General features: G+C 41.9%; 1 protein-coding gene across 15 annotated transcripts in view; it reads right to left on the bottom strand.

Moving 5' to 3' along the window:
- The window catches only part of LOC140197714 (intermembrane lipid transfer protein VPS13B-like), a 1,066,299-nt gene that overhangs the window by 810,621 nt on the left and 235,923 nt on the right, over window positions 1–19,755 (bottom strand). For all 15 annotated transcript variants that reach the window (XR_011886009.1, XM_072258131.1, XM_072258103.1 and 12 more), the window contains exon 13: window positions 4,755–4,949. Coding sequence is in view for 14 of the 15 variants with exons in the window: in XM_072258131.1 (XP_072114232.1) it covers window positions 4,755–4,949 (195 nt within the window). In the remaining variant the exon portion in view is untranslated. The remainder of the gene's footprint in view (window positions 1–4,754; window positions 4,950–19,755) is intronic.

The following is a 19,755-nucleotide window of genomic DNA, read 5'->3' as shown; positions in this document are numbered from 1 at the left end:
GAGGCAGGAGTTCAGTCTAGTCATGACCAACCTCTCAAAGCATTTCATCACTGTCAATGTGAATGCTACCAGGTGATAGTAATTAAGGCAGCCCAAATTATTCTTCTTAGGCACTGGTATAATTGTTGCCTTTCTGAAGCAAGAGGGAACTTCCGCCAGTAGCAGTGAGAGGTTGAAAATGTCCTTGAATACTCCCGGTAGTTGGTTGACACAGGTTTTCAGAGCCTTACCAGATACTCCATCGGGACCTTCTGCCCTGCAAGGGTTCACTCTCTTAAAAGACAGCCTAACATTAGCCTCTGAGACAGAGATTACAGAGTCATCAGGGATCTTCACAGCTGTAGTTGTGTTCTCTCTTTCAAAGCGTGCATAGAAGGCGTTGAGTTCATCTGGTACTGAAGCATCACTGCCATTCATGCCATTGGGTTTCGCTCTGTAGGAAGAAATGTCTTACAGACTCTACCAGAGTTGCCGTGCACCTTATGTCACCTCCAACCTCATTCGAAATTGTCTCTTCACCCTTGAAATAGCCCTCCACAAATCATACCTGATTTTCATACCAGACTTGAATGCCACAGATATAGCCTTCAGCAGACGACGTACCTCCTGGTTCATCCATGGCTTTTGGTTTGGGAATGTACAGTAAGTCTTTGTGGGCACACACCTATCTACACAGGTTTTAATGAAGTTGGTAACAAATGCAGCATACTCATCCAGGTTCAAAGATGAATCCCTGAATACAGTCCAGTCCACTGATTCAAAGCAGTCCTGTAGGCGCTCCTGTGCTTCCCTTGTCCATACCTTCTTGGTCCTCACTACTGATGCTGCAGTCTTCAGTCTCTGCCTATACTCAGGGAGTAGAAGTACAGCTAGGTGATCAGACTTCCCAAAGTGAGGGTGTGGAATAGCATGGTAGGCATTCTTGATGGTAATGTAGCAATGGTCCAGTGTGTTGTTTCCTCTGGTATTGTAAGTAATCTGTTGATGGTAGTTGCTCAGTGAGTTTTTCAGACTGGCCTGGTTAAAATCTCCCAAAATGATGGTGAAGGTGTTAGGGTGCGCTGTTTCATGCATGTTGACCCCATTGCTCAGATCACCTAAAGCTTGCTTGACATTGGCCTGGTGTGGAATGTAAACTGCTACCAAAATGACCCCAGAGAACTCCCGTGGTAGGTAAAAAGGATGGCACTTTACTGCTAGATATTCCAGGTCTGGTGAGCTGAATTGGGACAGCACTGATATATTTGTTCACCAAGAAGAGTTGCTCATGAGGCATACTCCTCCACCTCTGCTTTTGAGAGACTCTATAGATCTATCCTGACGGTGTACAATAAACCTGTCGATCTGGATCGCTGCATCCGATACAGAAGGGGTCTCCTACAGCCTATTTCCTCAACACTACCTGCCCCTCCACCAACCTTTGATGGAGAAGATCCTGAGAGGCCGGATTTATGAAATTTGGAGAGGCATAATATGATTAGGCATAGTCAGCATGGTTTTGTCAAAGGCAGGTTGTGCCTGACGAGATTGATTAAATTTTTTGAGGATGTGACTAAAAACATTGATGAAGGTAGATTACAGCAAGGCATTTGATAAGGTACCCCATGCAAGGCTTAGTGAGAAAGTAAGGAGGCATGGGATACAAAGGGACCTTGCTTTGTGGATCCACAGTTGGCTAGCCCACAGAAGGCAAAGAGTGGTTGTAGACGGGTCATGTTCTGCCTGGAGGTCGGTGATCAGTAGTGTGCCTCAGGGATTTGTTCTGGGATGCCTTCTCTTTGTGATTTTTATAAATGACCTGGGTGAGCAAGTGAAGGAATGGCTTAGATTTGCTTAAATTTGCTGATGACACAAAGGTCGGGGCTGATGTGGATAGTGTGGAGGGCTGTCAATGATTACAGCGGGACATTGACAGGATGCAAAACTGGGCTGAGAAGTGGCAGATGGAGTTCAACCCAGGTATGTGTGAGGTGGTTCATTTTGGTAGGTCAAATATGATGGCAGAATATAGTATTAATGGTAAGACTCCTGGCAGTGTGGAAGATCAGAGGGATCATGGGGTCCAAATCCATAGGACACTCAAAGCTGCTGCGCGAGTTGACTCTGCAGTTAAGAAGGCATATGGTGCATTGGCCTTCATCAACCATGGGATTGAGTTTAAAAGACGAGCGTTAATGTTACAGCTTTATTGGACCCTGGTCAGACCCCACTTGGAGGACTGTGTTCAGTTCTGGTCACCTCACTACAGGAAGGATGTGGAAACTAGAGAAAGGGTGCAGAGGAGATTTACAAGGATGTTGCTTGGATTGGGGAGCATGCCCTATGAGAATAGGTTAAGTCAACTTGGCCTTTTCTCCCTGGAGTGACGGAGGATGAGAGGTGACCTGATAGAAGTGCATAAGATGATGAGAGGCATTGGTCATATGGATAGTCGGAGGGTTTTTCCCGGGGCTAAAATGGCTAACTCAAGAGGGCACAATTTTAAGCTGCTCGGAAGAGGGTACAGAGGAGATGTCAGGGGTAAGTGTTTTTTTCACGCAGAGGGTTGTGCGTGCGTGGAATGGGTCTTTTTAGAGATTCCTGGATAGATACATGGAACTTAGAAAAATAAGAGGGCTATGGACAACCCAAGGTAATTTCTAAGCTAAGTACATGTTCGGCGCAGCATTGTGGGCCAAAGGGCCTGTATTGTGCTGTAGGTTTTCTATGTTTCTAATATATTTTAAATTTAGAAAATGAGACAATAAAATATGAAACTAACTGTTGGAGCTGAAAAGTTTTTCAAGGTACTGCACAGCACAAAAACAGACTCTTCCATGCTGCCCAATTACACCCATGTGGCCAATTAACTTACTAACCCAAATATCTTTGGAATATAGTAGGAAATTAGAGCACCCAGAGGAAACCCAATCAATGAAGGCCATCAAGCACAGGAGTGATGGGACATCTTATACTCGTGAACACTTGTTTTAGATTACTTGAAAGAAAGAACATCTTCCCTTTCAAAGGTCAGCATAATTTTAAATATCTGTACAGGAAAGGAAGGGGACAGAGGCAAGAATCAGAGGAGGGGATGGAATGCATGCTGACAAGTGATTGGTGAGACAAGGTGAGGTGGGTGCACTTTGATGGTTTACTGCCCTCCATACAGGCTGCCTGACTTGCTGGGTTCCTCCAGCATTTTCTGTGTATTACTGTACAATTTGTGTTTAAATATCTGTAAATGTTTGCCTCCAAGCCTTCTCTCCTCCACCTGTCAGAACATTTCCTTACCCTTAACTTCTCTTTAGATTCCCCTCAATTTCTACAAAACACACTCTTCCCACTGGGTTCCCTCTCCCATCTGTTCACAGCATCTCTCTTATATGATCCCAAGCTCCACCTTCCTTTCACACCAAATTCCATTCTCTACAGCCCTCTGTTGCCTGCACCTATCACCTCCCAGCCTCTACTGCTATTGCCACTGTTCTCTCTTCCATCTGCTTTTCACTGCTCCTCACTTGGATTCACTGTTGCTTGCCATCTCTTGCTCCAATTTCCCCTCACTGCTTAATACAGGCTATATCCTCTCTAGTTTTCAGTCCAGGTAAGGCTTCTCAGCCCAAAATGCTGACTGTCCATTTCCCAAAACAGATGTTGCCTGACCCAATGAGTTCCTCCAGCAGTTTGTTTTTTTTTCCAAACCAGATTCAAGCATCTGCTGTCTCTTTTGTCAAGCATTCAAGCATCTGTAGTCCATTTTACTCCTCTCCTGAAAGCCCAATAGACAATGGGTGACCTTCTTCTTGGAAATAGTTGTAAACAGAATGAAACCGCAGGTAGTAAATAGTTCCCACATACTCAAATCCTCCCAGCATTCGAAACCATTCCACAAAACACTGCTATTTAGTTTGCTAAAGCAACTGGAGCATTTAAGTCAAGCAACTAACTCTCAATTGTTTTGGTAATCAAACTCCGTACTCTCTTTCAAAAAGCTAAATGCATGGAACACTCCACCTGTCTCAAAGTTGCTCTAATGATCAATAATCACACTGCTTAACTGTATGCAGTTCTCTCACAACACTCTCCAAGCTCACTGAAACAGAAACAAAAATAACATTTTCACCTCAACACATCCTTTTCTTTCCCCTTTTCCACTGTGCATTGTAGATTATTGAAGCCATCCACCAAATCTTCCTTTTCAATGTCCTTCCATATTCTCTTTACTTCTTCTCTCCCATCCCTTTTCACTGAAATCCTCCGCAATATTACTCCCATCCTTATCTTTTAATGTTCCTTTACTCCTTGTCCCTTCACTCATTTCAACTCAATTCACCTTAACATTCTTGATTTTTGTTCTCTGACCAAATGCAAAACATAGAATATACAAAACATCTCAGATGCTGAAATTTGGAGTAACAAACAAACTTCTGGAGGATCAAATCAGGATGCATGATTTTGACAAAAATGGTTAATTCCCTCATCCGCCCCCCACCACCACCACAGATGCAGCTCAACCTGCTGAGTTCCTGCAGATTGTTCATTGCTCCAAAGGTAAACTATAGTCTACAACATGATCAATTACTAAATTAAAGTATGAAATAACATATAGCTTTTTGTTTTGACTCATAATACAGTAACCTAATATTTCATACAAACAAAAAGGAACAGTAACTACAACAGTGGGATGTTAAATGTTAAGCTGCTGTTCATTTTTTTCAGCTAAGCAGCTCAGATAATTACTTTTATATAACACATAAGAATTTCCATTTAACCTGAGCGAGGTTTGCTGTATGGCTCATACTCATGATTCAGACCACACGCCACCATCTTCAGTATTCTGTGAACAGAGCTACTGTCCAGACGAAGCTCCATTGAACCTACAACAAGACGCTTGGTTGACATCTCTTGGACATTGCTCATGTCTTCATTTTTGTTAATGGAGACATCTTGCTGTTGATTCGCTGAACCTGAGATCAAAAAGCAACATGGCATAAGTATATTTTTTCTTAAGGAAAGGAAAGCTGTTTAAATGTTGATTTAAAAAAATAAATGTAATAACAGATAATTAAAATGAAATCAAAAATTGCAGAACTCAGCAAATCAATAATTGAAACCAGCTCCTCCATTAATAAAGGAAAACTGCATTCATGACAGGAAAAACAGATGAATAAAATAGATTAACAAAAGTTAGGCAACACACACAAAATGCTGCAGGAACTCAGCAGGCCAGGAAGCATCTACAGAAAAAAGGTCGACGTTTCGGCCTGAAACCCTTCATCAGGATGAGAAAAGAAGATGAGAAGTCAGAGTAAGAAAGTGGGGGGAGGGGAGGAAGAACCACAGGGTGAGAGGTGAAACAGTGAGAAGGATGTGTGATTCTTCCTCTCCTGCCTGCACTTTCTTACTCTGACTCAACTTTTTTTTCCCAATCCTGATGAAGGGTCTTGGCCCAAAATGTTGACTATACTCTTTTCCACAGATGCTGCCTGGGCTGCTGATTTCTTCCAACATTTTGTGTGTGTTGTTTGGATTTCCAGCATTGTGGATTTTCTCCTGTTTATCAAAAGTTACATGGTTAATTAGATATATCATAGCTAATTAAAAATATCTGCATTAAAATTTATACAGAACTTGGATTGTAGAGTTTTTTTTATTAATGAAAATCCATTCTAGTAGAGTAAATTGCTTTTGCACACATTTCTGGATCATATCACACCAATTCAGAAATTTGACCAAACACCATTTTTCTATTTTTCCTCTTTGAGCAGAATGAAGCCATTCTGCCTATCGAGTCTGCTCTACCAGTGGCTGACTTATTATCCATGTCAACCTCATTCTATCTTCTTAACTCACTTCTAGCTGTGAGTTAACCTCTGACCGTGATATAAGTTTGGCATCAAGTATGCAGAGAATAGCATGATTCCTTATGTACTGATCTTTTTCAATATTCTTCAGGAGCACTTAGATTATGTTGTCTTGGAGTCATGTCCCACCAGGCATTCTTGGATCAATGCAATGAGAATCTCACAGAACCCTGCAGGTAAGTGAGCAATTTACATCAATCATAGAGTATTACAGCACAGAAACAGGTCTGTTGGTCTATCTAGTCCATGTTGAACTATTAATCTGCTTAATCACATTGACCTGCACCAGGACCATATCCCTCCATACCCTTCCCATCCACACCCTTCCCATCCACAAACCTATCCAAATTTCCCTTAAATGCAGAACTCTGCAATGCCACCACTTGCGCTGGCAGCTTGTTCCACAGTCTCATTACCCTCTGACTGAAGAAGTTTCCCTTCATGTTCCTCTTAATATTTTCACCTTGCACCTTTAACCCATGACCTCCATTTCTAGTCTCACCCCACCTCAGTGGAAAAAGCCTGCTTGCATTTACCCTGTCTTTAACCCTCATAATTTTGTATACTTCCATCAAATCTCCCCCCACTCATCTACGTTCTAAAGAATAAACTCCTAACCTATTCAACTTTATTTATGACTCAGGTCTTCGTGTCATGGAAACATCCTTATAAATTTTCTCTGCACTCTTTTCAATCCTATTGACACCATTCCTGTAGGCACATGAAAAAAAATGCACAAAATACCCCAAATATGGCCTTAACAATATCTTGTACAACTGCAACAAAACAGCCCATTTCCTGCACTCAGTACTTCATACTTATGAAGGCCAAATGTGCCAGAAATTTTCTTTATTACGCTATCTACCTTTGACGTCATTTTCAAGGAATCTATATTTCTAGATCACTCTGTTCTACCATACTGCTCTGTGCTTTACTGCTCATCATGTACAGTACAATGCAAAAGTCTTAGGCACAGATATACAGCTGGGGTGTCTAAGACTTTTGCACAGTATTGTATTTGTCAACTTGAGGCAGCGAGTGAGTTTACAAATCTGACAGGAGCAAAGGATGTCGGGGATGGCGAGGGTGGAGCACTGCGGAAGGGGTGTTGGACAGGTGGCACAGCAAGAGTGCTGGGGTGGAAGGTGAAATGGGTACAGACACAAGCAGCACTAAGACATCAGGCAAGGTCATTTGATTCCAAGCAATTGTTTTATTAATCATTACAGAATGTCTTTCAGGTGCCTCCTGCTAACCACCCTCCCCACCTCTCCCTTCCCCTTTTCCTAACAATGATTCCATTCTCCCTACCCCCTTTCTACTCTTAGTCCACAATAGAGACCTATATCAGAATCAGATTAATCACCACTCACAAATGTCATGAAATTTGTTTTAACCATCTGGCAACAATGCAATGCAATACGCAAAACTACTTCAGTTCTGTGCAAGTATTAGGCACCCTAGCTATGTGCCCACGTCTTTCGCACAGTACTGTCAGTCCTGCCCTGGTTTGTCCTCCGAAAGTGCAACACCTCACACTTTTCTGCATTAAATTCTATCTTTCATTTTTCAGCCCATTTTTCCAGCTGGTCCAGATCCCAATGCAAGCTTTGACTGTTTTCCTCACTGTTCACTACACCCCCAATTTTAGTGTCATCCACTCATCTGCTGACCTATCACTTATATCATTGATATAGATGTCAAACAACAACAGATCCAGCATGAACTCCTGCGTCACACCAATAGTCACAAGCCTCCCGTCAGAGAGGCAACCCTCCAGTACCACTCTCTGGCTTCTCCAACAAATCCAATGTCTAATCCAATTTACTACATCATCTTGAATGCCAAGCAACTGAACATTCTGGACCAACCTCATTGTGGGGTCTTGTCAAAGACCTTACTTATGTCTATACAGACAACATCTATTCGCTTGCCTTCATCAACTTTCCTGTGAACTTCTTTGAAAAATTCTGTAAGATTAATTAGATACATGCCATGCTGACTATCCCTAATCAGTCCCTGTCTATCCAAGTACTCATATATCCAGTCCCTCACTCGTAATATGTGACATGACTGCACCTATACCATAAGGTGAGACAGCAGAAGCAAGCTTCAGTGGACAATGTGGATCATAATGTGTGAGTGCAGTTTGATGTCACCATTTCCTTTACCTTTTTAAAAGTCACCTTACACTGTTCTGTCCATTGCCATTTCTTGGCAATCTGTAGTAATGAGTTCAAGGGGTGAAGCACAGGAGCTAGATTTGGCAGGAACCTGTTCTAGTGATTGACATGTCCTAACAAGGACCACAACTGTGACATATCCTTTGGCTTTGAGGCATCCATCACGGCCTGAACTTTCTCAGCACACTTGTGTCATCCTTCTGTGTTGATAGTGTGACCACAGTAAGAGAAGCTGGGATTAAATGATTTGTATTTGATGTGTCGTGCTCTGAGCCCATAATCTTCCAAACTTTTTAAACACTGTCTTGAGGTTTTGGAGTTGTTTCTTGTCATTCTTACCAGTAACAATGGTGTCATTCAGGTAACACTGAGCACTTGGGCAACCTTGCAACACCTGGTGCATGTGGTTGGAAACATCTGCAGCGATGGGGTCCAAGCCTTCAAGAGTTGCATGCACAAACACCTATCATCTCTGGGAGGGAGGTCACATGTTTCTTCATAAGCTATCATGAAGGGGACCAGGATGGCAATGCTTGGTTGTTGGTAGGTAAGGTTAATACCTGACTTTCAAGAGCACTTGTGAGTTATGTTCCGGCTGGACTTAGCCCTTAAACTGCTGGAGAACAGTGCGGAAAGAACAGGGTAGGGACTAGTTCTTAGTTCCAAGTGCTCCTGCCATGTTTTGTCACCCTGCAACCTTATCCTTCAATCTCTTTGAGTTATGGAGGACAGATGTGTATAAATGTCTCTCTCCAGCAGACTTCAACATGATCATCATGACTCCAGTATTTCTACTATTTTTTTCATTGTACATATAATTTTTTTGTGCTCTATCGCTGAGCAGCAGTGAACCACCTGATTGGCCTATCGGAGTTCTCTTTGGGAACTAGTTGACATGATCAGCATTTCTGAGCTGGCTATTGTTCACAATTGCATTTAACTTAAAAAACACCTTTCTGTCAGAGTGCAGGTGCAGATACTACTCCAAAAATAAGCCTATAAAGCCCTTTGTGAGTGTTTTTAGTGAGAAAGAATTTGGACTCTTCTTCCATCTCCATCTGTAGGTAGGCCTCAGATAAATCCACTTTGTTGAAGGGTTTTGCACCAGAGAGGTTTGCAAAGATATCCTCTATCCTGGGCGTCTATCCTGGGCAGAGGATATTGATCCACTTTCACCACTTGGTTGATGGTGACCTTAAAATCACCACAGATCCTGACAGACATATTCCTCTTGACTACTGGGACCACTGGTATTTCCCATGGGCTCCACTCAATCTAGGAAAGAATTCTTTCAGCATCCATGCAATCAAGCTCAAAGGTTACTTTATCACAGATGGTAAGGAACTAGATGGACTTTGCAAAACTTGAGTGTGGCATCTTACCCTTGATATTTTTGAGCTTTCCCAGTGCCATCCTTAAACATTGCTATGGCATCATTCAGTACCTTTCTTAATTCGCTTGCAGATGATTCTATTCCAGGGGATTTGGCATACAAATTGTGGATGATCTCCAATGAAGCTGTAGTAGTCTCAGCCACTCATGTCCCCACAATACTGGCCCTCAGATTTTTACCACATACAAGCCCAATGTGCTTGGATATTTACAGGCATCAGTATTGTTAAGATGCCGATCAAACTAATTTTCTGAAATGATTGAAATAGCCAACCCAATGTCCAATGCTATTTTAATGAACTTGACATTCCCTTCTGGTGTAAACCATATTGCTTGTCTATTGTTAGTTTTCACACTATAAATCTCAAGGCTACTCATTCTTCCGTCACTCTCATCAGATTTTTCATCAACAACATGCAGATCTGTGCTCTTCTTGAAACTCTAACTTGCATTTTGCTTTTTCTCTTCCCTGTGCAGTCTATTTACTTTTGTCTGCCTGACATGATCTTTGGATCACTGCATTTTCTGCAAGTTTTGGCTTTAAATTTGCATTGGTCTGGTGTATGTGAGGCCCTACCACAATGGTAAGACAATTTGGCCTGGCTGATTTCAACTGCAATTTTGTTCATGCTCACTTTCATTCCTGACTGCAATTGAACTCTGTCTCTATCTGTTGTTTCCATTGATACAGCTATTTCAATTGCTCTTTTAAATGTCCTGCTTAGTAAGACTGCCAAGGTTCCAACCATGTAGTGTAAAAAATGCAGACACGGATTTGCTTGGCTAAAACTCCAAAATATAATTAGACTGCCCTGGCTGGTAGTTTCAGTGCAACTTCCCCAATACATGCACCTGAAAGTAGTCAAAACTAAATTTTGCTCCAGGCAACACCCAAATAACAGAGGTCAGCATGGAAACTGGTAATCCACTATATTTGTAATATTTGTACACTACATATCATTTTATGCTGCCTTATTTGATCTTAATTATAGTTAAACCACAATATTTTTTTCATAATTATGTTAGGATAATCCCCACAGGTTTTCAATATTCCTTTGAATAAAAGTGAATGAATAGTGTATCATTTTCACAAAACTACTCAAAAATAATCCCTTCACAAAGATTTATAAATACAGTTTCAAACTGTGATTTCCAACAATGTCATTTCTTGCTGCTGATAGCAACCAAGCATATTCTAACTGTAGATTTTGCCACAGAGGATAAAGGCATTTTTTTTTAGTATGGCAAACAATGATGGTAACAGTTCAATCTCAGCACTTAAGTGTTACAGATAAGAGATGAAAGAGATAAAAAAAAATTTATATTTTATTAAACAGGACATAATAAGTTTTAATTTTTCTTTTCCTTTTTAAAAAAAATTGGTTAAATGAAAATCACATGTCTGGATTTCTATCTGAGCATAATTTATCTATCAGTGTGTGGTCAATGTTTCAAATTCCCACTTAATGGTGCATCTATCTTACTATAAAAGACATTAACCTTAAATCCCTTTGTGACCCTCCAATCTATTTACTTAATCCACCACATTCCCTTCTGGATAACTCATTAATTTTTGGAAATAACATGATCAATGCTCTATTTCCCTTGCAGCAATCTGATTGGTCTGATGAAAACCCCACAATGTATATTCCCATTACTTCAGTACTGATCTGTTCAGTTTATAGAACCACGTACACTGTAAAGGATAGAATTCAGCAAAAATTATTTTGTCATGTGGCAGCAGCAGTTTCTGAGCAGCTTTTCAGGCAAAATCACTGAACAGAGCTGGAAATTATTTCAGACCATCAGATATAAGAACAGGAATTAGGCTACCAATGTGTATCCACATTTTACTTGGGAATGCACAGAACAGGCCATTCTATCCAATAAGTCTCTGTCAGTGTTCATGCCAGATGTTCTCAAGTGTCACCTTACAATCTATCTAAACATGCCAGCTTATTCTTTTGAAAGATCAAAATACTGTGAATACAGCACATTAGAAATGTAACCTGAAAATAGCGAAAATACTTAACAGGTCAAGCAACATTTATCTGTCAAGAGATAAACCATTAGCCAACAATCTAATTAATAACTAAAGCAATGAAAAGAAATAATCACATCAATTCAAGTTTTAAATATATATCAATATTTAAATTAGATCATTAAAAACTATTTTCAAAGGCAGAGCAGATGAAAACTATTACATTTCTAAACATGCAATGAATAAATATTGCAAGCATCACAACCATATACATATTGTAAGCAGTAGCAGAGTTTTGTAAACTTTTACCTTTGATCTCCAGGACGCCATGCTTTTTCAATAGACAACTGTCCATGAGACCATAAGACAAAGGAGCAAAAGTCGGCCATTCGGCCCAACCAAGTCTGCTCCACCATTTTATCATGAGCTGATCTATTCTCCCATTTAGTCCCACTCCCCCACCTTCTCACCATAACCTTTGATGCCCTGGCTACTCAGATACCTATCAATCTCTGCCTTAAATACACCCAATGACTTGGCCTCCACTGCCGCCCATGGCAACAAATTCCACAGTTTCACCACCCTCTGGCTAAAAAAATTTCTTCGCATCTCTGTTCTGAACGGGTGCCCTTCAATCCTTAAGTCATGCCCTCCCGTACTAGACTCCCCGACCATGAAAAACAACTTTGCCATATCCACTCTTTCCATGCCTTTCAACATTCGAAATGTTTCTATGAGGTCCCCCCTCATCCTAAGTCTCAGAGCAGTCAAACGTTCCTCATATATTCCTCTCATTCCCGGAATCATTCTAGTGAATCTTCTCTGAACCCTCTCCAACATCAGCACATCCTTTCTTAAATAAGGAGCCCAAAACTGCACACACTACTCCAACTGAGGTCTTACCAGCACCTTATCCAGCCTCAACATCACATCCCTGCTCCTATACTCTATTCCTCTAGAAATGAATGCCAACATTGCATTCGCCTTCTTCACCACCAACTCAACCTGGAGGTTAACCTTAAGGGTATCCTGCATGAGGACTCCCACGGCCCGTTGCATCTCAGAACTTTGAATTTTTTCCCCATTTAAATAATAGTCTGCCCGTTTATTCCTTCTACCAAAGTGCATAACCATACACTTTCCAACATTGTATTTCATTTGCCACTTCTTTGCCCATTCTCCCAACCTATCCAAGTCTCTCTGCAGACACTTTGTTTCCTCAGCACTACCAGCCCCTCCACCTATCTTTGTATCATCAGCAAACTTAGCCATAAGGCCATCTATTCCATAATCTAAATCGTTGATGTATAACGTAAAAAGAAGCGGCCCCAACACGGACCCCTGTGGAACACCTCTGGTAACCGGCAGCCAACCAGAATGAGATCCCTTTATTCCCACTCTCTGTTTCCTGCCAATCAGCCAATGCTCTATCCACGTATGTAACTTTCTATAATTCCATGGGCCCTTATCTTGTTTAGCAGCCTTGTGCGGCACCTTGTCAAAGGCCGTCTGAAAATCCAAATACACAACATCCACTGCATCTCCCTTGTCTAGCCTACTTGGAATTTCCTCAAAAAATTGCGAAAGGTTTGTTAGGCAGGATTTTCCTTCAAGGAAACCACTCTGAGATCTGCCTATTTTGTCATATGCCTCCTTCTTAAGTAGCGGAGTGACATTTGCAATCTTCCAGTCCTCCAGAACCATGCCAGAATCTATTGACTTTTGAAAGATCATTGCTAATGCCTCCGTAGTCTCCACAACTACTTCCTTCAGAACACGAGGGTGCATTCCACCTGGTCCGGGTGATTTATCTACCCTTAGACTGTTCAGCTTCCTGAGTACTTTCTCTGCCGTAATTGTGACTGCGCACACTTCTCTTCCCTGACACCCTAGAGTGTCCAGTATACTGCTGATGTCTTCCTCAGTGAAGACTGATGCAAAATACTTGTTCAGTTCCTCCGCCATCTCCTCATCTCCCATCTCCCATTACAATTTCTCAAGCATCATTTTCTATCGGTCCTATATCTATTCTCACCTTTTACTCTTTATACACTTGAAAAAGCTTTTAGTATCCTCTTTGATATTATTTGCAAGCTTCAATTCATAGTTCATCTTTTCCCTCTTAAAGACCTTCTTAGTTTCCTTTTGTAAGGTTTTAAAAACTTCCCAATCCTCTGTCTTCCCACTAATTCTTGCTTCCTTGTATGCCCTCTCCTTTGCTTTAACTTTGGCTTTGACTTCTCTTGTCAGCCACAGTTGCATCCTTTTTCCATTCGAAAATTTCTTCTTTTTTGGAATATATCTGTCTTACACCTTCCTCACTTCTCGCATAAACTCCAGCCACTGCTGCTCTGCCGTCCTTCCCGCCAGTGTCCTTTTCCAGTCAACTTTGGCCAGTTCCTCTCTCATGCCACTGTAATTTCCTTTACTCCACTGAAATACCGACACATCAGATTTCGGCTTCTCTTTCTCAAATTTCACAGTGAACTCAATCATGTTATGATCACTGTCTCCTAAGGGTTCCTTCACCTCAATCTCTCTAATCCCTCTAGTTCATTATACAATACCCAATCCAGTACAACCGATCCCTTTGTGGGCTCAACGACAAGCTGTTCTAAAAAGCCATCTCGCAGACATTCTAAAAATTCTCTCTCTTCAGCTCCAGTGCTGACCTGATTTTCCCAATCCACCCGCATGTTAAAATCCCCCACAATTATCATAACACTGCCCTTCTGACAAGCCTTTTCTATTTCCTGTTGTAATTTGTAGTCCACATCCCTGCAGCTGTTTGGGGGCCTGTATATAACTGCCATCAGGGTCCTTTTACCCCTGCGATTTCTTAGCTCAACCCATAAAGATTCTGCACCTTCCGATCCTATGTCACCTCTTTCTAATGATTTAATATCATTTCTTACCAATAAAATCATGCCACCCCCTCTGCCTACCTGCCTAACCTTCTGATACACCGTGTATCCTTGGATGTTCAGCTCCCAGAGACATTCATCCTTTAGCCACGTCTCAGTGATGGCCACAATATCACACCTGCCAATTTGTAGCTGTACGACAAGATCATCCATCTTATTCTTTATGCTGCGTGCATTTAAGTATAACACTTTAAGTCCAGTATTTGGTACTTTTTGCTTTGATTGCACTGCAACTCATCCCAATGGCTGCAAATTTGCCCCATCACCTGCCTGTCCTTCCTGACATCTTTACTGCTCACTATCTTAGATTTATTTCTGTTTTCCTCCTGCTCTGCTCTATCATTCCAGTTCCCATCCCCCTGCCAAATTAGTTTAAACCCTCCCTAACAGCTCTATTAAACCTTCGCACCAGGATATTTGTCCCCTTCGGGTTCAGGTGTAACCCGTCCTTTTTGAACAGAGGGAGATCCAAAATGATAGGAGAAGACAGGAGGGGGAAGGATGGAGCCAAGAGCTGGATAGGTGATTGGCAAAGGGATATGAGAGGATCATGGGACAGGAGGCCCACCTCCGGGTTTCCCCCCCTCCCCCTCCTGTCTTCTCCTATCATTTTGGATCTCCCCTCCCCCTCCCACTTCCAAATCTCTTACTAGCTCTTCCTTCAGTTAGTCCTGACGAAGGGGGGGGGAGAGGGGGGGAGGGGGGAGGTGAGGGGGAGAGGTAGGGGAGGTGAGAGGGAAGGGGAGGTGAGAGGGAAGGGGAGGTGAGAGGGAAGGGGAGGTGAGAGGGAAGGGGAGGTGAGAGGGAAGGGGAGGTGAGAGGGAAGGGGAGGTGAGAGGGAAGGGGAGGTGAGAGGGAAGGGGAGGTGAGAGGGAAGGGGAGGGGGAGGGAAGTGGAGGGGAGGGAACTGGAGGGGAGGGAACTGGAGGGGAGGGGGGAGGGGGAGAGAGAGCGAGAGAGAGAGAGGGGGGGAGAGGGGGTATTATGAGAGGCACAGAAATACTGGATAATTAAAAACAAAAGGCTCAAGGTCAGGAGTAGGAGATTTAAAGGGGATCTTTGGGGTAAGAATTTATGGTTAAAAATCACACAGTTATTGAAATGTGCAACATTTTCACAGACGGTGGTATAGAAACAATTATTATATTTAGCAGGCATTTAGAAATACACTCAAATAGGCATGGCATAGAAGGTTACAGTCAGATGAAGGAAAAATTGAAGTTTACATGGGCAAAAAGGTCAGCACAGAGGTGATGGGCCAAAAAGTCTGTTTCTGTGCTGTACAACATGATGAATCAATGACTCTAAAGATGTGAGAACCTTCAAGTGGATCACAAGTATCTTGTTTCTGTGCAGTAAAGTTATGTAGAACGAGAACAGTGGTTAAAGTCCATTCCTGTATACCTTGTAAAATTCTGCTCAGTTAACCACATCAGGATGATAACAGCCATCTGTTAGCTGAGATCAGACATAAATCCAAAAGGTCTCAGAAATGCTCATCCCAAAGAAATAGTGACCATCTGTGCACATGCACAAAGCCCATTTTGGATCACGTCACTGAACTGGCAAAGCTATAGGCAGAATATAAAGAAGTAGATGACCATTAAGAACTAGGAAGTGAACATTAATGAAACTGATGGTCTCTTAACAGTTATTCTTACTTTGCATGCTCAGCAGCAATTGCATTCCATATTATAAGTAAAGAAATTTAACTTTTAATAACAGCCCTAGAAAGAATTATTGAAACAGTTATCTCAAATTTGATTATTCCCATTTTTATCATGTTCAAACCTATTAGCACTCTGAAAAAAGTAACCTTGAGATGTCTGCAAGACCTTAAATAGATAAAAATAACACAAGAGATTATAATCTAACTAAACAAACTTTCAGAAAGGAAACTACTATCATTGTAGTACTTATTGACATAACCTTGTTGGAGTAGATGATTCCAGTATTACTTACTGCTGTTCCTCAAAGCAAACAAATGGACTAACTTAGCTCTCTCCAAAGTTTTAAACTATCTGATGGATGAACCAAATAGTTTAAAATCAAATCCATGAACAGTATCTGAAAATGCACCATTTTTCATCCTGAAATCATAGCACCTTTTCTTCCTAGTCTCCACTATCAACAACAAAGTCAAGTCAAACATTTCAAAGTGCAACATGGAAGCAGACATGACATTAAAAGGACAGGTACATAAGTATATAACTAAATTATACAATATACAGTTTGCTCAAGTTTATATCTGAAGTATGCCTGTCATTTGAAAGTTTGGGAGTATTTTTCCTCAATTTAAAACCTGCAGTTCTCAATAGTCCAAACAATTTAAACCTGTTTAAGTGAAAAGGTCTGGTAGATTCTTTCAGCAGCCAAAAAAACTGGCAAGAAAGATATTACTTAGTAAAATCTATATGCTGTGCTATCTTTGTGCATTCCGTTTACATCTGGAAAAAAATGTTGCAGCTTTAGAATTGGGTGTGATGTAAATCAAAACAACTGCAGATACTAGAAATCTGAAATAGAAACCCAAAATGCTGGAAATACTCAGCAAGTCAGACAATACCTGTGGAAAGTGAAAACAAATTAGTTGTCAGTAGCATGGTTTAGAAAAATGACTCTGTGGTAGTACACAGCGCTCTTGACCACAGCTCTTCTATTTCCTGCCCCACAGTTCTATTCCTTTCTCCCACTCTAGTTTCCCTTGTTCTCAACTTCCACCACCTAAGCCTCCATATTCAATGGATTACCCCTTAACAGCTGCACCAGCTCCAATATCATTCTATATACCCATAACTTCCGTATTTTGCATTTTGTGTTACCCTGGTCCACTCCCAATGACTTCCATTTTATGGTATGTTTCCCTGCAACTGAGGAAATGAAACACATGTCCTTTCACCTTTTCTCTTCTGTCCCCCCCCTCACCCCCACGAGGGACACAGTCTCTCCAAAGTTATTAACAATTCTCTTGCACTTCTTCTGGTCTAGTGTACTACAATCAGTAATTACAATGTGGCCTCCTCTGCACTAGAGAAACCAAACGCAGATTGGGTACACCACTGATTCACAAGGGTGATCACTGAATGCACGTGTTCAATGTAACGGAGTGATCCTGAGTTTCTTCTTGCTTGTCAGTTTAATTGCCACTCTAATCTATTTGGCTGTAGGACCAACAGAAGCTTCAGGAACAACACCTATCTCATCATAGCCTTCCAGAATCAATAACAAATTCTCCAACTTTTTCTAACTCACTCTTTCTATTTGCAACAGAACTTGTCATTTCTGCAAATCATCTGTCTTTGACCCAGTTACTCTCTTTTCATTAATATTGTTAATACCACAATCCTATTAGCAACACAACACACAAAGAAGTATAATCTGACTCCAACTATTACACTAACTTATAGGTCTCACCCCCATCAGACATATTCTCTCTGTTCTACCGATTCCTCTCCTATCTTCTCTGCTACTGAAACTCTCTATCCCAATTTTGACAAAGGGTCTCCAGCTTGAAACAATAACTCTGTTTAACTTTCCATAGATGCTACCTTACCTGCTGAATGTTATCAGCATTTTCAAAATTAAAGCAACACACACAAAATGCTGGAGGAACTCTGCAGGTTAGGCAGCTGGTAAAAATTACAGTTGACGTTTCGGGCTGAAACCCTTTGGAAGGACTGGAGACAAAAGCTGAGGAGTAGATTTTAAAGGTGGGGGGGAGGGGAGAGAGAAACGCCAGGCAATAGGTGCAACTTGGAGGGGAAGTGATGAAGCAAAGAGCTAGTTAGTTGATCAGTGAAAGAGACAGAAGGCCATGGAGGAAAGAAAAAAAATGGGGTGGGGCAGGGAGAAGAACCAGAAGGAGGCAATGGTCAGGCAATGAGATAACATGAGAGAGAGAATGGACAAGGAAGTCACATAGGGAGCAATCCCTGCAGGGGATTGTCCATTCCTCCCTCCCCACTGATCTCCCTCCTGGCAATTCTCCTTGCAAGCGGAACAAGTGCTACGTCTGTTGCTACACTTCCTTCCTCACTACCATTCAGGGTCCTAAACAATTCTTGAAGGTGAGGCGACACTTCACCTGTGAGTCTGCTGGGATCATATACTGTGTTTGGTGCTTCTGGTGTGGCTTCTTGTATATTGATGAGACCGAAGGAGATTGGGAGACTGCTTCGCCAAGCGTCTATACTCTGTCCGCCAGAAGAAGTGGGATCTCCCAGTGCCACCCATTTTAATTCCACTTCCCATTCCCATTCTGATATGTCCATCCATGGCCTCCTCCACTGTCGGGATAAGGCCACACTTATGTTGGAAGAACAACACCTTATATTCTGTTTGGGTAGCGTCCAATCTGATGGCATGAACGCCAATTTCTCAAATTTCCAGTAATGTCCCCTCTCCCACCCCATCACCATTTCCCATCCCCTTGTCCTTCTCTCATGTTATCTCCTTGCCTGCCCATCGCCTTCCTCTGGTGCTCCTCCCCCCCCCCTTTTCTTCCTTCCATGCCCTTCTGTCACCTTTCACCAATCAAATTCCCAGCTCTTCGCTTCATCCCTCTGCTTCCAAGTCGCACCTATCGCCTGGCATTTCTATCTCCCTTCCCCCCACCTTTCAAATCTACTCTTCAGCTTTTTTTCTCCAGTCCTGCCGAAGGGTATTGGCTTGAAGTGTCGACTGTACTTTTTTTTCTATAGATGCTGCCTGGCCTGCTGAGTTTCCCCCAGCATTTTGTGCGTGTTGCTCAGATTTCCAGCATCTGCAAATTTTCTCTTGTTTTCGAAATTAAGTAGGGTGCCTGATTCACAACAAACCTCATTTCTAACAGGAGCAAATAAGAGAATGTTATAGGTTGAATATTTATACTTTACACTTTATACTTCATTGTCGCCAAACAATTGATACTAGAGCGTACAATCATCACAGTGATATTTGATTCTGCGCTTCCCGCTCCCTGGAGTACAAATCAATATTAAATATTAAAAATTTAAATTATAAATCATAAATAGAAAACAGAAAAGGGAAAGTGAGGTAGTGCAAAAAAACCGAGAGGCAGGTCCGGATATTTAGAGGGTACGGCCCAGATCCGGGTCAGGATCCGTTCAGCAGTCTTATCACAGTTGGGAGGAAGCTGTTCCCAAATCTGGCCGTACGAGTCTTCAAGCTCCTGAACCTTCTCCCGGAGGGAAGAGGGGCGAAAAGTCTGTTGGCTGGGTGGGTCGTGTCCTTGATTATCCTGGCAGCACTGCTCCGACAGCGTGCGGTGTAAAGTGAGTCCAAGGACGGATGACTTGAATTCAATTGTGTAATATAGTTGTTTAAATCCAACTTTTAATGCTCAAAGTATTTTAATTTCGCTTGCAGTTTCTAATTCAGCTGCAATAATCAGAGTTGCCAGACTTTGGACCTAATTTAAATATTCTGAT

This window comes from Mobula birostris, chromosome 1 (assembly GCF_030028105.1).
Source record: "Mobula birostris isolate sMobBir1 chromosome 1, sMobBir1.hap1, whole genome shotgun sequence".
Classification (NCBI taxonomy): Eukaryota; Metazoa; Chordata; class Chondrichthyes; order Myliobatiformes; family Myliobatidae; genus Mobula; species Mobula birostris.
The sequence above is the reverse complement of the archived record's forward strand: the minus strand, read 5'-3'. Positions and strand labels throughout refer to the sequence as shown.